Source organism: Orbicella faveolata, unplaced genomic scaffold, assembly GCF_042242905.1.
Source record: "Orbicella faveolata isolate gen_17 unplaced genomic scaffold, um_ofav_v1 contig_27, whole genome shotgun sequence".
Classification (NCBI taxonomy): Eukaryota; Metazoa; Cnidaria; class Anthozoa; order Scleractinia; family Merulinidae; genus Orbicella; species Orbicella faveolata.
In genome coordinates, this window is record NW_028301555.1 from 8,145,371 (window position 1) to 8,161,684 (window position 16,314).

General features: G+C 38.7%; 1 protein-coding gene across 1 annotated transcript; it reads left to right on the plus strand.

Moving 5' to 3' along the window:
• Nucleotides 1-3,562: 3,562 nt before the first annotated feature.
• On the plus strand, nucleotides 3,563-15,635 carry LOC110067344 (kelch domain-containing protein 3-like). Its single transcript, XM_089296824.1, has 12 exons — nucleotides 3,563-3,874; nucleotides 6,043-6,210; nucleotides 6,418-6,533; nucleotides 7,651-7,722; nucleotides 8,060-8,135; nucleotides 8,496-8,564; nucleotides 9,181-9,249; nucleotides 10,794-10,880; nucleotides 11,206-11,314; nucleotides 11,701-11,774; nucleotides 12,481-12,559; nucleotides 13,475-15,635. Exons 1-12 carry the CDS (start codon nucleotides 3,715-3,717, stop codon nucleotides 13,530-13,532), a joined length of 1,137 nt encoding a protein of 378 aa, XP_089152950.1. The 5' UTR covers nucleotides 3,563-3,714; the 3' UTR covers nucleotides 13,533-15,635.
• Nucleotides 15,636-16,314: the final 679 nt, after the last annotated feature.

The window sequence follows — 16,314 nt, forward strand, 5'->3', positions numbered from 1 at the left end:
GGTCCACAGCGGAGCTTTGCGGTGCCTTTTAGGGTATTGAGCAGAAAAAATGTTTTGTTTTAAAATTGGTACCTCTTAGGGGTGAAAAACATTTCAAGCCTCGCTCACAAAACAGTACCTTGGCACCTCTTGGAGGTTCTTTTCAAAATTTTCAACGAGCACCTCCGTCCTTTTTATGTAGGACTCCTTCTTCCCAAGGGGTGATCGAGTCACTGTCCAGGCCTACAGAAAATTGGGGAGAGCTGAGAGTTTTCCTCATTCTCTTCACGGTTCGGGATAGGATAGCTCCAATCTCACAGCAAATACAGCTATTTAGCTTTGATTCCATGAATCGACCATTTGACGTTGCTTTAATCACGTCACAGATTTCTATTGAATGCTATATTGACTCTCAATAAGGTTTACACTATAAAGGTAGACTTCTCATCTAAGTTTAGTTTTTATGTATAATAACACCTATATTCCATACAATCTCGTCGAACATATATCCAACTTAACAATGTGCACCTCAGAGTTAGCATTGTAGTCGCGTGTTATTTTTACTCGTTCTGCGATTTCTTAAAATAATATTTTTCTAAACGCGTTCATGAGATCGTCTTCTGAGCAGGATTAAAAATTCGTAAAAACAAAAATGGAATTCCTCTACCGAGCCGCTAGTGATCTTAACTGAATTACCTTTATTCTATTAGGCCTCCCATAATCAGTGCGAGGCCATCGGATCTCTGTTCTGTGATCGGACTTGCCGTGCATCTCAGCCACGCAAAAGGGTGTAACCATTCTGATTTAGACGGTCACTCTTAGCCACGCGTGCTAGAATATAATAGGAGCGCTCATCAGTCTTATCTTGAATACGGGCGCTTATTAGAATTGAAACTCTATCTACTCTAGGTAGAATAGCCACGCTTGTTATATATAGAACACGAGTATTTATGAGGAAATGGGAACTTTTTTCAGAACGGGACGCTTATTGGTAACAGGGAGATCATTAGACTAATAGCGTCCTCGTTGGAAAATGGGTTTAAAATGTCTGTTCAGTGGAGTAGGGGAACTTTGAAATGTTTTAGTACAACACTGTCTTCGTAATTTCTTTGGCATGTGAAAGCTCTCGCTCTCGTTAGCGACCTACCTTTTCAGCGGATGGTCGTTAATTATAGCAAGGTTTCATTCTGTCCATTCTCGTGACTACCTTTCCAAGGTAGTCACTCAAAGAAAGTTCTACAGTAGGTGGCTCAAACACGTGTTGTTTCAACGTAACGGTTGAGGTGATCAGCTCGGAGGCGGGGGGTGGGGGAAGGACTCCTTTATGGGCTATATAGGTATGTGCGGTCCCAAAGGGTATAGTTTTCAGTTAGCCGTTAGGGTATCGATTTTGGCCATTTTGGTCATAAATAGGGTATGGTTTTTGCGCTCTAGTCTTGAATTGGGTATGTTTTTTAGAGGACGCGCGCCATCCTACCTAATAAGAAATATGAACATTGACTTCAACATTGGTCTGAACTATAGAAGTAATTCAAGTAAAGCAGGTCTGAAATAGGGTATTGATTTAAGGGTCAGGTCTTCAATAGGGAATCGAAATTTTGGTCAGGTCATAAATCTCATTCCTCATCGTGCCCCGCAGGACACCTAAGGCCATAGGTCATAAATAGGGTTGGGAAAATCGCACTGACATTTTGGTCTTAAACAGGCTAAGAGTTTTGGAAAGCGGGCCGCACACCCCCACCCAATTTTTCTGAGAGTACTCCCTCGGATCTCTACAAAAGCTGTCAAGTTCAGGATCAGCTCGAGTTCTTAGAGAGGTGTTCAACATTTATATAACGGAATTTCAGTTGTAGACAACTTAATCCATGATAATATTAGAACAAGATATTTATTATAACAAGTATTTAACAATATTGAAAGCTAAACACATTTGTCAGATTATAATCCAATAATTAAACCACCTCGGTTCTTGTTACCGACCTTATCATATCAAGTTATAATAACCAAGACAGGATATTACAACACAGCTGGCGAGACCGCGCTATATAGCAATGAAAGTCAGTATAAAGGCCCTATTAGGGATTTTTGGAATACGGGATATCTAGATATAGCTGGGGAAAAATTAATGGGATAAGGGATATTTAGAACAGATTTTCTGGGATATCGAGTAGGAAAATTGTTAGTTTTTGAAACTGAATTTTTATACGATTCCGGCGTTCAATTAGTTGGAGCACAGCGCTCTCTATTTCGCTCTGCCGTTTTTACGCGGTGCCCCAACTAACTGAACGCCTGCAAGAGGCTAACGGGATTGGGATACTCTGGTCCCCCAATAAGGCAGCAATCAGGTATGTGACCGTTCCTTTTATCATAGTAGTAAACGAAATACGGTTCAGTTGCTACTGCAACTGATAAATAAGCCGATAAACTACAGAACTAAGTGACGGTTGGCTTTTGATCTGAAACACTAGGTTTCGGTCGCGATTTTGATTCACCTGATCAGGCTGCAGAGATTTTCAGTTTTCTGTATCTCAGTCAAATCTGAGCAGCCACAAAGGCTTTTTTGCATCAAGGGGTGAAAGAAGAAAAAAGGGAGAATAGCTTTGGGATCGGGCTTTCAGCCACCAGATAATCATGATAAAAGAATAACTCCTGGAGTTGTCCCATGCAGGAGCAAACTCTAGATCTTGTCACTCACTTTTGCATGCAAAGGCAACGGTTGCCCTTAACTTCATTAGCTCCGGGGGCATGCGATCTCAGTAATTTAAAGTGTTAAGTCAGGCAAGATTTAAAAAGTGGAATCCCGTGTGGAAACCGCTAATGAATCCTATTACTGTAAGAACTCGGCTCAGTTAAACCTCCCGTGTGGTTTATCAGCGATTATCTCGCAAAATCCCGGCTGGAATATGACCTTTTCTACCATGCCACAGAAAATACAGCCAATCAGAATACACGACAGCTGTATTTTTGTGGCGTGGTATAAACTGAGTTATGCAGCACTTTCTCGTGGTATGCCATGAAATACTCCACTTGTCAGTAGTATTTTCTTGGTATATAAACTCGCGTAAAGGAAAGGCTCATGTACCGAGAAAATACAATTACAAGTGACTCGTAGGATATTGCAGGTAATGAAGTATACCACGAGAAAACGTTTCTTGGCCGACAAGACCGCTGGTAGGCCAAGCGAAAAATCAGCCGATATTGAATCCTGACAATTTGTCACCTTAAATTTTCGAGCGACTTAAGTGGCTCTTAACATGCTAACCACAATTTCAGACAACAATAGGCCACTCAGGACCGAAAGCGTTTATGAGTTATAAGCACTAAAAGCTAAACTTAAGGGTGTTCTGAGCGTCTTGTGCTGTTGTTATGGTAACCTTTGCATCAGGAAAATGACCATAACCTGATTGCTAATGATTGGGCATTCGTTTGATGCCATTATAATAGTATCAACTGAAAAAAAGTGGGAGTACTGAATAGTAAAAGTGCTGAAAAGTGCTGGAGCTCAACGCTAAATGTAGACTGTTTGTTTCCATCTTACATGATATGTCAACTACAACTGCTGATTATCTTACTCCGCTGACCAGTCCTGCCATATAATATTCTCAAATCGTGGGATATTTTTCTGCTCGGTCCACTTACCTTTTCACGCAGTGGCTCTTTTAGTTGAAGTGATTTTAGCTTGTTCAGTTTTTAGAGATTCTTTAAAGGTACGTTTAAGATTAAGATTATTCAGTTATGGCCATAAGATGGACTCAAGAAGTTGAAGGTGGCCCTAGGCGAGTAAATCATGCTGCAGTGAGCGTTCGAAATCGCTTCATCTTTAGTTTTGGTGGTTACTGCACTGGAGAAGAATATAACCAAATAGTCAACATTGATGTCCACGTTTTCGATACAGGTAAGTTTTTGAAAAGTGGGTTTGGATTTATATAAATTCTACGCAAAGTGTGCATATTATGAGCGCCGTCGAAGTTTTGAACGTGCTTGTGTTCGAAGGTCTTTAAAGGTGGAACAACAGATATCAGACCGGAAATGCGTTGTTTTCGCCTCGATGCGTGCCAGCTATTTGACAGTGAAAAGCATCTGCTTAGCTGGCAAAAATTTAATCTTTGCACTAAATTCATAAATGGGTACACCGTTTCCTAAATCGTAATCTTCTTCAAAACTAAATACGCAAGATGGAGAAAACACATGTATGCATGGAGGTTGTTTATGGGGAAGAATTCTAATTTTCCAGTATTTGTGATGAATAAATCATGTTGCCACAAGCCAGTGGGAAGATTGTTATTGTTTCTGTGCTAAAAATAACATTACAAGCTTGACAAAAGGGAAAACAGTTATAAACTTCGCCTCTATTAGTCTTAACGTCTCACTCTACATAGTCAGGTGTAGTTCTATTTTATCATTGCGTGTGAGCTATCTAGAATACTACACGTAAATGTACACGGTACATGAATTCAGTTGTTTTCGTTTAGATTCAAGCTCATAGCAATTATCGTTAATTACCGCTATATGTTTCTTTTGATATTAGTTTGCTGCAACAATCTCCCGTGTGCTTACTGCCATTGCGTAAAAAAAATAAACTTGGTAAATTCGAATTTTGAGAAAAAGGTTATTGGAAATTTATGCTCAAAGGGTAATAGTGGGGGACTTACCTGTAGCACAGCTTTAAAGGCAAGTCACTTTCTTTTCAACTTGCATGGGACACATAATATTGGATAGTTCAGAGTGTGATAATGAGCTTTTTATGTATTTTGTAAAGCACTATATTGGTGAGGACAGTCAACCGACAAGTAATTATCCAATTAGCATTCAAGCTAGACAATTTATGAAGATTTTTGTTAAATAGATACAATTTTAAGTATTTTTAACAGTTAACGTAGAATACTATTTTTTTACCAATCTTCTCTAAGAATGAGATTGTATTCTAATTTAACTAAAGAAGTTTCTGTGTGGATTAGAAGAGAGCTTATCTGTACAAATCTTCTTACTCAAAATTTTCATGATGTCAGGAAAATTTCTGTGAACTTACATTTGCATATACATGTTTTGTGAATAGTTTGTGTGCAGCAGAAACATGCTCTCATCAACATGGTTTTTGTTAACCTGTTGCGCACAGGGTTTTAGTATCTTCAAGTTTCAACCCTCTATATCAAGGTTTCTTTTTTCCACTCACTCCAGTAGCTTTGCTTGTCTTCTTAAACTAAGATGGCCCTCACTTGCAATATAATATGCATACAATATAATGCTTGTATTTCAGCTATGTGTAGCTCCCAATTATCTCCTGTTACGAGCGGGTTAAGTTTGTATTCAGACGTACTAGCCTATCAGCTGATGCTTATTTCCCATTTCCATAGTGATGAGGAGTATTTCTACACCTCCCTGGATAGGATTTACAGTTTCTTGCCCACGAACACAGTGCAGTGACCCAGTGGTCAGGGCTGCTACTGGGGTAACTCAGTCTGGAGTGTTGTGCACTAACCATAAGGCCACCGTACTTTCCAAACGTCTGATAACATTATGTGTCATGAACTGATCAACATCGTGTTCATATTTCTCATCAGTCCTTCTTGATCACATTAACATTCATGCTCTTATGACACATTTTCTGTTGATTCAAATGGGTCATATTAAACCTTTGGGAGACTGCTAAAAATATCTGCTGACCTGTAATGGTTAAAATTGTCAACACTGCACACACATTCGTCAAATTCAAACTTTTGCTCGATGAATAACAGAATATGTGACATTGTGATGCACTTTGTGCATACACAATGGGAATGTAAGTGATTGTGAGCAGAGGTTCCCTCTCGTCTCTCATTGAGCAGAAAGAGATGTCGTAGAATCTCTGTCCTGCAGGGTAGTCCAGTACAAGTCAGTCTCTTTTATCAGGCTGCCCTAACAGTTTGCTGGTAATCCTTTAATATACACCTGGGTGTATGCCTTGCCCAAAATCAACACAGCACAGTGTCCCTGGCCAGGGCCAGGGCTGCTTGACTAGAGTTAAATTTCCCCACATGAGACAATTGCAATAATAGATATTTAGATTTTCTAATTTTCTTACAGTTCCATGCCGCTGGATGAAGCTTCCCCCTGTATCTTGCGCATGCAACGACTGTGTTCCGTACATGAGGTATGGTCACAGTGCGTCAGCCATTGGTGATTTGGTATACATATTTGGTGGCAGGAATGATACCCATGGTGCTTGTAATATTTTATACTGTTTTGATACAGGTGAGGTGTTAACTATGTTAAACAATTATGTATTCTAACAATTAGACCATGGGCCCAAGTTTTCTCTGAGCAAATAGTCAACAAGGTGTAGCCAAGTGGCCTAATACTATCAGGGGTGGATCCAGGATTTTTCTTACTGGAGGGGCTGTACCAGTAATGAATGGCGTAACTGACTGGTGAGGTAAATGTTTTTTTCATTATTATCAGAGAGTTTAACATGGTCCAAACCTAAAGTTCAAGGAAAACCACCTGCTGCGAGAGATGGGCATTCAGCTTGTGTTATTGAATCTAGGATATATATCTTTGGTGGATATGAAGAAGAGGTAAAAATATTAAATATTAATGTTTAGTTCTTTATAATATATTGTACATATAACAGATCCAACACATTCAGGGTTTCTTTGTGCACAAGTGATGGTGGAATAAAATATATGTCAAAGTCAGTTTTGGAAGATTAGTATTACATGTACATTGTATAGAAAGTTCACTGTTTTCCTACATGTACATTGTAAAGTTAACTCGACTTCTGAGGTGAGAGATTGGTTACTGCGTGATGAAACTCTTGTAGTCTAAGTTTCTCTACTGACACGACTTGAGTGAGGGTACTCAGGGTAGCCTCATGTCATTTAATCACTCGTGGTTACTGTGGACAAAACAATAGATGAGAAAGCAGATTGTCCCCAGGAACGATCTCACAAATGACAATGAGATTTGACCCACGTCAGATTTCTTCTCGTTTCTAAAGTGGTGAATGACAGCTCCTATTGTTGGTTGTGTTCTTTGGTTGTTAATATCTGTGAAAGAGTGTTGGTTTACATGTACAATACTGTAATTATTTTTAAAAACACAACAACGCTTTTCAGTTTTCGGAACATGTTTCGATGTTTCAAACATCATCATCAGCTATAATGAATATATAAGGTTTACAAAAATTCCCATGTTTTTAAACATCTCAATTGTTCTAAGCAATGTTGAGACAATTGTGATGCCTCCAGTTTTAAAATTATTGATTTTGCTAAGACTTTCTCACAACTTAAAATCAAGGAGAGTTTTCATATTGAACGGTTAAATCCAGAACTCAACAAACAAGTTGAGCATGTCAATTTATTGTTACACTTTTAAATGTATCTATTTCAGCTTAGTGGTTTTTCACTATTGTTCTTTTCAAAATTTTTACTGGTTAGTTTAACTAAGTTTGCATTTTACGTTAATTTAAATTTATAAAGGCTCATTGTATAGGTTGTTACATATATAATAACGATCTTTCTGTAAACCTTATATATTCATTATGGCTGATGATGATGTTTGAAACATTGAAACATGTTCTGAAAACTGAAAAGCGTTGTTGTGTTTTTAAAAATATTTACAACACTTGTGCTATCAAGAACCTTTAGTAATACTGTAATTGAAGTTATTTTCGCATCTGTTATTATTGTGTAGGGGGAATGCTTCTCAAATTCTGTTGAATATCTGGACACACAAACATTAACGTGGCACAAACCCAGAGTAACAGTAAGTATTTTGAAGACTGTTTTGATAATATTGAACAGTTGAACCCTGCTACTTCGAAATGTTTAGTTTTTTCAATTCCCTGTTATTTTGAACTCACAACCATTTCCCTTTGATTTGCCTTTTCAGTCATTGCTATCGGCTATTTTGAACTTATTTCAAACTATTTTTTGTTTCCACAGAGAGTTCAAAATAGCAGGTTTCAACTGTATTTATGTTGTGATCTCAGCATCAGGGCTTTACTGGGCAACAGTAAACCCTCTTTCACACTCCAGAGAAGTTTAAATGGTAATTCCTGTGACCAGTCCATGGTAATATGATTTTGTTTTATTGTTTTTAGGGAAAACCAGCCAAGTGGAGAGACTTCCATTCTGCGACTGCTGTTGGCACAAACATGTACATATTTGGAGGACGAGGTTGGTTTGCCAGGAATATGTGTAGATTTATATGATAAGATATGATACAATACGATATGGTGTTTTATTTAAATTAACATTACATATGTTCTTTCTAATATGCTGTTTACACCACCAATAATGAAAGTCTGAGAGAATGTGAAGTGCTACTATGGACAGCTTATCTTCATGTACATGTAGTTGCATGTCATGATGTACAAACTGTAGTGATCAAACTATATTTCAACATGGTTAAACATCAAGCCTGACAATATCCTCAAGATGGTCAACGATTTTGTTGTTTCTCCTCACTTGTGTGGTTAACATTTTATTGATATTGTAAAGAGATTCTGGATGTTGATCTGTCATGTTGTCTTCTAGGTGATAGAATGGGTCAGTATCATTCAGGACAGGAAGTTTATTCCAATTCAGTTAGAGTGTTTGATACAGGTATGTATGTAAAGTATTTACATACAGTTGATTCAAAAGGTATTCATCCCCTCCTTCCACATAAGAATTACTGGAAATTTTCAGGGGGGAGGTATAAAGGTAGGAATATTTATGATGGAGAGAAGGTTTTTGTAAAGCTTGCTCACCAGAGGGTTTCCTTTTCTAGTAAGTGAAATCAAGAAATTTGTGACAAATACAAAGTAAAAACCTCGCCCCACAGCCCTACACAAGCCCACATCCCTTTCATTCAGTAGCATATGTTAACACTTACTGTATCCTTAACCAGGCTAACCAAGGTTCCTAACCCTGAAATGTAACTGTAACCTTTCACTTTCTACCGTAAACCTTCACCATAACATACTTCATGTATATTGAACCATAACCTTGATGCACTCATTTTTGTGTTTTTTACCCCTGCCACTGGTTCTTCTAAAGGATTTTTGGCCTCTAAAACCCAAGATTTACTTTGTATACAACAGTTACATGCAGTTCAATATCTTTCCATGAAGGTTGGGTCGAGTTGGTTTAGTACTGTGTTTCACCAAAACCCTTTATTAAATGTTGTGGTCTCTCTTCTGATGTCATCAATAAATTATTATTATCTTTTTCCTTGTAGTTAAAAACTGTTGGTTTAAGCTTAAAACATCAGGAGATTTGCCTGTTGGACGACGCAGCCACTCAGCAGGTTAGTCATTGTTGACAACCTGGGTGTGACCTTAATTCCCCTTGAAATCTATAACATTTTCTCATAATTTGTGCAGGGAGGTACGGTGGCCTTATGCTTAGTTTGCCAAAGTAAAACTGATCAAAAGAACAAAGTTATTAGTTTCTAAAAGAAACTGTTGGGATGAGCTGGTGGGCAAATGAAACACTTAGCTATTTATCAGTAATGGGCCCTTTGCAGCTGGGGTCATTTGACAAAATGTTTTGACAAAATTTTTCTATATTATGGGCTATAACTTAAAGAATGATAGAAATGGAAAGAGCATATCGAAAATAGCAAAACGGACAAGTTTTACGCCCTTTGCATTTAAGTGTAAGTTTAAACAACAGTTTAAATTTTCAGAAAATTTAGAGGGTACACGTATCTATGGAAAATGTTGCTGGAAACCAAGGTCTTGCTCTCCAACAACTTTTTCCACACAAATCTTCTTAATTATTTAAAAATTCAAACCATCATAAAATCTTGTTCTTTAATGCCAGAGGCCTCAAACTTGGCCATTTTAATGTTTTCGGCATACTTTTTCCATTTCTGGTATTCTTTAAGTTATGGCCCATAGTTTCATGAAAAGTACAATGTGGGTGATGTGATGGCCTATCAGCAAGGGGCGTATTATATTAACTGCCATTTCAAGAGTTTGCCCTTTGCCAGAGCTGTCATGAAGGGCTAAAGCTTAAAATGTGAGCTTCAGAAACTCGCTAGAGCAGCTAACTTACCTTGGCTAACTTCAAGTTGATATGTGTAGATGAATGAATTTATAGAGGAGTTTGTTGGTAAGAGTCACTGTGTTCTTGAAAAGAGACTGTTATCCCTCTCCACCCAAGAATATGTTACTTAAATCTTGAAAAAGTGCTGCAGGGGTAACCTGTGATGAGCCTCACTCCCTAGAGGAGTACCAGGGGGGGAGGGGGGTTCTCACTTATTTGTGCAGTCATAAAGGGTATGGTTTTTTCCAGCTGTTTTTTTGTCATAAACAGAGTATGGTTTTTGCACTCTAGCCTTGATATGGGTATGTTTTTAAGAAGAAGCCACTTTTTCATCATTATTGAAAAGGAAATCAACTAAGGCCCTTCACAAATTATGTTTACGGTAATTTAACATTGGTCTGAACTAGGGAACTAATTATAATGCAGGTCTGAAACAGGGTTTTGATTTAGGGGTCAGGTCATAAATAGGGTTTCGAATTTTTGGTCAGGTCATAAATAGGGTAGGGAAAATCGCAGATTTTGGTCATAAATAGGGTAAGGGTTTTGGGAAGTGGGCTGCACACCCCTACCCAATTTTTCTGGGAATACCCCTCCCCCCTCGCCGAAAGGAGCAGTACTCATCCTGCAGTGTAACAATAGTGGTTGATTGATGCTGATGATTTTCAAGTGTATCGGATCAACTTTAATCTGTGCATGTACACTCTATCTGTTTCATTTGATTGCTTAAAAAAGCTTTGTCGAATAGATTACATGTCTTACATGTTCATTTAATCTGATTGCTACTTGCTTGAATCTTTACAGTCTGTTACGGCAAGCACATCTATGTTTTTGGTGGTTACAATGGACTTGAAAGAAAGCATCATGGAGAGGTGTATAGTTTAGACACAGGTATGATTTTACCAACGCTACACACTGTACAAACAATCTGGACCAGCAAGTAACTTTTCAGATCAAATTAGTAAACTGGCTTCCGAAAATTGACGAAGACATTTGAAACATCTCTCAAAGCATTCCTCACTGATGACATGGCTTTATGGTGTTGTGCTGGTGTCTGATGGGTTGTTGCTAAGCTATGAATTTTTACATACTAGTGACAATCAGTAAGAAGCACATGTTTACGTCATCAGTAAGAATTTTTCAGGCTGATTCTCAGACCTTCCTCATACAGCAAGAGCAGTAACTCACTTAACGTGTATTTGCACACCCATTTTAGATGCCAACGTTTGGAGAAAGTTGGACATCTCAGGTCATGGCGCATGCCCGCGGAGAAGACATTGCTGTTGTCTTATAGGAACAAAGCTGATGATATTTGGCGGCACAAGGTAGGTTTGCTGTTTGGTGCGCATGACTGAAACAAACCGGCTCTACCCTAGTCTATTTCTTCTTTTCTATTTCTATTTCTTCCATTTCCTACACATATTTTACCCTAAAGATATGGATTTGCTCAATACACAATACATGTGTGCAGTTTACACCCTGTTGTAAATGATATCAGGTTGTTCATCTTGCTGGTCCCAGTCACTTAGCATGTAGCAGTGAAAATAAAAGCAACATGCATTCTCCTTAACTCTACATTTTTAACGCTCTATTATTCTTCTTGTTTGTTCATTCGCTTCTGAGATCCTATAACCATGGTAACAGGGTGCGACTTCTGTAACGTCTCCAGACTCGCTGTACTCAGTTTTTGTTTGTTTTTATTCATGGTTAGTCCTGTAGCTGGAGCTCCAATGGACGACGAGTACAACCTTCAAGATCACTCAGATTTGTACATCTTAGATCTTGGTAAGTAGAGAAGCAGTTATGTACATGTACTGTTATTAGTCCAACTAGTTAGATTGAGGTTTAATTTCTCCCTGTGAGATGCATGTTGGCCGACTGGTTAATTTAGTGGTTCTTGGGTTGACAAGTCTTGGTTCTTTTCCCACCGGACTCGTTGTGTTGTGCCAGTTCTAGGGCAGTGTCTCTCTCTACCCTTGTCGAGAACAAATCTGAGTACCAGTGAATTGTTGAGGAGACATGATAAAATGTAGGAGAGGGGTAGTCTGCTATGGAGTAGCATCCCATCCAGGGAGTAAGGGGTGGGGGAGGGAGGGGAGGGGGGGAAGAAGTAGGGATACTCCTTTCTACCTCATATTTCAGAAACCAAAGCTTACAACTCACAGTGATAACCCCATTGGGCACCACTCATTCCCAGATTTGTCTGTGGAGGCATTAGTATGTTCTGGAATAAACTGTTATTTAGGGCAGATTTCAATTTATTGTTTCTAAACACAAACTGAATAAATCGCTCTGGCTAAACACAAATTACATGTACACAATGCAGTGAACCAATCAAGACTCGAAGCAAATACATGTAGCTGGCGCAAAGCACGAAAAACTACATGTACATGTATGTAAGCAAGCCACGATTGGTTCTGCTTTTATTCCAGGGCATCCATTGCACTGCTTTGCATTGATGAAAAATTCATTTTTTTTCTTTATTTTACAGAGCCATCTCTTCGGACATTGTGTAAACTTGCTGTCATTCAGTACAAACTGGATCAGACGCCACTTCCCAAAGTACTAAAGTAAGAAGTGATGTTTTTTTTTCCCCATCTGAGGGTTCGTCTCCTGCCAGTTGAGAGTTTTAACGTTTCTATGAAACTGTATATTCAATTGAAAACAGTTGTTTCTAATGTTTTAATGCTCCGAGCCGTTAGCACTTTTACTAACTCATTTACCAAGGGAAACGAACATGTAAGCTCCTTTTTCTTAGGCTGTGTTCACACTTGATGCCTGAGCACTGACACAAAGTAGTATTGCATTCAGACATTGGGTACTCAAAGAATGCAAGTGCCATTTAGTACTCAAGGACAAGGTCGCGATCTTGTACCTGGGCAGGATACTGTGCCTGAATTCTGGTCCGAGTACTTGCAGAAAAGGTGTGTTCACACTAGTGCCCAGCGAGAATCGTTCTTGGGCACCATACTCGGCACTAAGTGTGAACATAGCCTTAGTCAGCCATAATCTGTTATCAGGATGGGATTTTTTGTTTGTTTTTTTAGATTTGCCACACAAACAAAAATAGACTTAGAGTAAAATTATTAATAAATGACTAAAAAATTAATATTCAAGATTACAATGAAGATGCAAAACTACAACTTATGTATTAAAGGATAGAAAATAAAATAGTGAAGGAACCTAACAAAAACCACGGGGCTTGTAAGCTTAGGTTCCCTCTCAAGAAACACCAGATTACTAAATAAATTTAGATAAAGTAATTAATGACAAGCCTTGTTTAATGAGACAGTAATAAATGAAAAGCCTTATTTTACCTCTGTGCAGTTATAATTATTTCAAGGTTTTCTTTGTGTGTAAGGTTATTTTACATGTGTTGTAGTTCTAAAAAAGAATTATTTTTAATGTACGTATGTCATCACCAAACTCTCACACAATATCAACGTCTGACCACAATTCTTAATTTTTGTCTGTTTTGATTCTAGAATGGAACTTAGCATCATGGAAGCTGGCAGAAGCTCTGTGAGGTCATCTCAAGGATAAACAAATCATCCGAGACAGGCTCGTTGATCGAGAATCTACCATGGAAACCTTCTGAGCTCTTGAACAACACCCCCGGGAATGACACATGTGCAAGCGCACGGCACACAAGGGAGGTTTTAGTTGTTACTGTCTGTTCTACGTAGTAGGCTAGGTAGACTATGGGCGATGCGGTGTCAGCGCTTTAGAAATGTGCGAACGAAAAGGACATGAATAGTTATTTTTGCATTAATGTTGGTAGTTAATACCTAGGTTACTGAAAATTTTTAATGGGAGATTTATAGATTACTTGTGAATTGTACAGTTGATCGCCTCGGGGATGCCTTTCGTAAGTGCTACACACAAACACTGAGACACGGTTCTAACCACACAGACCTTCAGTTAGTAGGGGATATCTCTTAAAGGGAACACTGAATCATGACCCTAGTAACAATACAATGTCCATCCTCCAGTAAGAGAACACTGTCCATGGAGAATACTGAATCATGGCCGCGGTCACATACATCCTCTAGTAAGGGAAGACTGAATCACTGTTCACACTTCCTCTAGTAAGGGAGCAATTTCCGTAGGAACACTGAATCATGCCCCCAGTCACACTCGTATTCCTACAAGGGAACACATTCCATGGGGAACACTGAATCATGGCCACGGTCAAACACATCCTCTAGTAAGGGAACACTTTCCATGGGGAACACCGTATCATGGCCCTGGTCACATTCGTATTCCCGTAAGGAAACCTTTTTTATAGGGAATTCAGTTACACATGTTCCCTTAAGAGAACACCTTCGAGAGAGAACCTGGTCACACATACTCCAGTACATATACAGCAGGAAAGGTAATCTTATAGCCACATAAACATTGCTTTTGTAGCCTCCAGTCGGCGAAGGAGACATTGTCTTGGTCACATACCACCAACATCTCCCATAACCGACCACAATCATTCATTTCTTAACACTGTAACACAGGGAACTCCTGGTCGCTTGGCGTTTCTCACTAAATATCTGTAACCTCGACACACAGTAGTTTTCGTGGTCACTACTGCTGACTTTGTGACTCGTGACTACCACGTGTTGGATTTATTAATAACCTAAGCTAATGATGTCATTAAATCCAAGATGGCGGAGTGGGTTAAATTCTTGTGCGCGCTTTTTTTCAGTCGTAGGCGTTCAGCAAGATTAATGATTCTCAAGTAATGGTTCCTGACTCAGGGCATTGATTGATGGGTGGAATTTATCAGGGGGAAATATTTGCATTTTAGGTTTGGTTTCATAGCTAGGGAGTATGAGTGTTAGAAACAAGATACAAGAATGGATTTTTGTCAATACTCGATGGAAACAAATCCAACATAACTTTTCTTTTACCAGAATACAATTTCTACAGGCACGATAAGCGCATAAACCAGATCGTCAATTTTTATATATTAAGATATTTCTAAATAACGCTGAATGCTATGAAGAAAACTGTTAGACAGATGTACTACAAGGGTCCAAATTGGAACGCTCAACTCGCACCTCGCAGGAAAATTTTTATGTTTAAACGCCAGTGCGTGCCCTAAATTATAAATTGTAATATATCTTAAAATAATAACGAGGGAATTTAGCTGGTGGGTTTAACTGGGCGACTGCTTTTTATAGAATGCAATTTATAGTTCTTTAATTTGTTAATATTGTAAATTTTCGATAGATATAATTTCTTAACTAAGTTATGAGAGAATATTTGTAAACAGGAATTTGAAAGGAAAAATGTCTTTGTTTCGCTCATAAGACTCGAGTGTCGTATTTCCTTGAATAATAACCGCTCGATAAATACCCCCTCCCCTTCCCCCCCCCCCCCCAAGAGATTCTTCCCTTTTGGGGTAAATAATAATAGAACTGCCTCGGTTATTATCCTAGGAAATAAGCATTGTATTCTCCAGAGCTCCTCGTGCTTTTCTTTAGAGTCACACTCAGGCATGACCACGTGACAGGTGGCCGAGAAGGCTCTGGGGACGAGAATGAAGTTTCTATCTCGTAGTTTCATTTTCCAAATTAATGTAGCATTCTAGTTGTGTGGAATACGTGTATTAAACTACAGATGAATCAAGAAATAAATAGCCTATCACATCCACTGTGTGAGTTCTGCATGACACTGTAACCCTGTACTTTAGAAGCCTCTAGGGAGAAACACAGGGGCGAAGCCAGGATTTTTCAATGGAGGGTCACACAGTGTCAAAATGAGATTGTCATGGCGTTTTCGCCACCTGTTGTAGGTTGTTTCCTTAAAAAAGACTTACAGTGGGAGGTTGCGGGTACTCCACGACCCCCGTGGCTACGCCCTTGGAACAAATCAATCCACGTGCCGTAGCTGTTTTGTTTGTTTTTGAGCCTATTATTTTTTGCTTTTGATGCTCTTTTTTTGCTGTTAATTTTGAGTTACAGTTTGAGGTTGTGAAAAAATGTTTTGTTAAAATATTTGAATCTGATGCTAATCATAGTTTATTCCAATGAAAAACCCAACCATTTTTCCGATATAGTATCTGCTACTCAATATAACTCTGATGTGATCCCAGCGCATGTCGCTTGTAATATACTTATATAAACTCGTAACGGATGCTTTTTTGGCAAGCTTCTCTCATGTAAACTGGCATCTTAAAGGAACCTCATCACGGAAGGACCCCTTGAAAACACCGGCGAACTTTTTAGGCGATGATGCTGGCGAGGGACAAATGGACCGGGTTTGTTAGATTTATCCTTGAATCCTTGAATTTTATCGACCTACTTATTAAATAAAGTATGTATGTATGTAT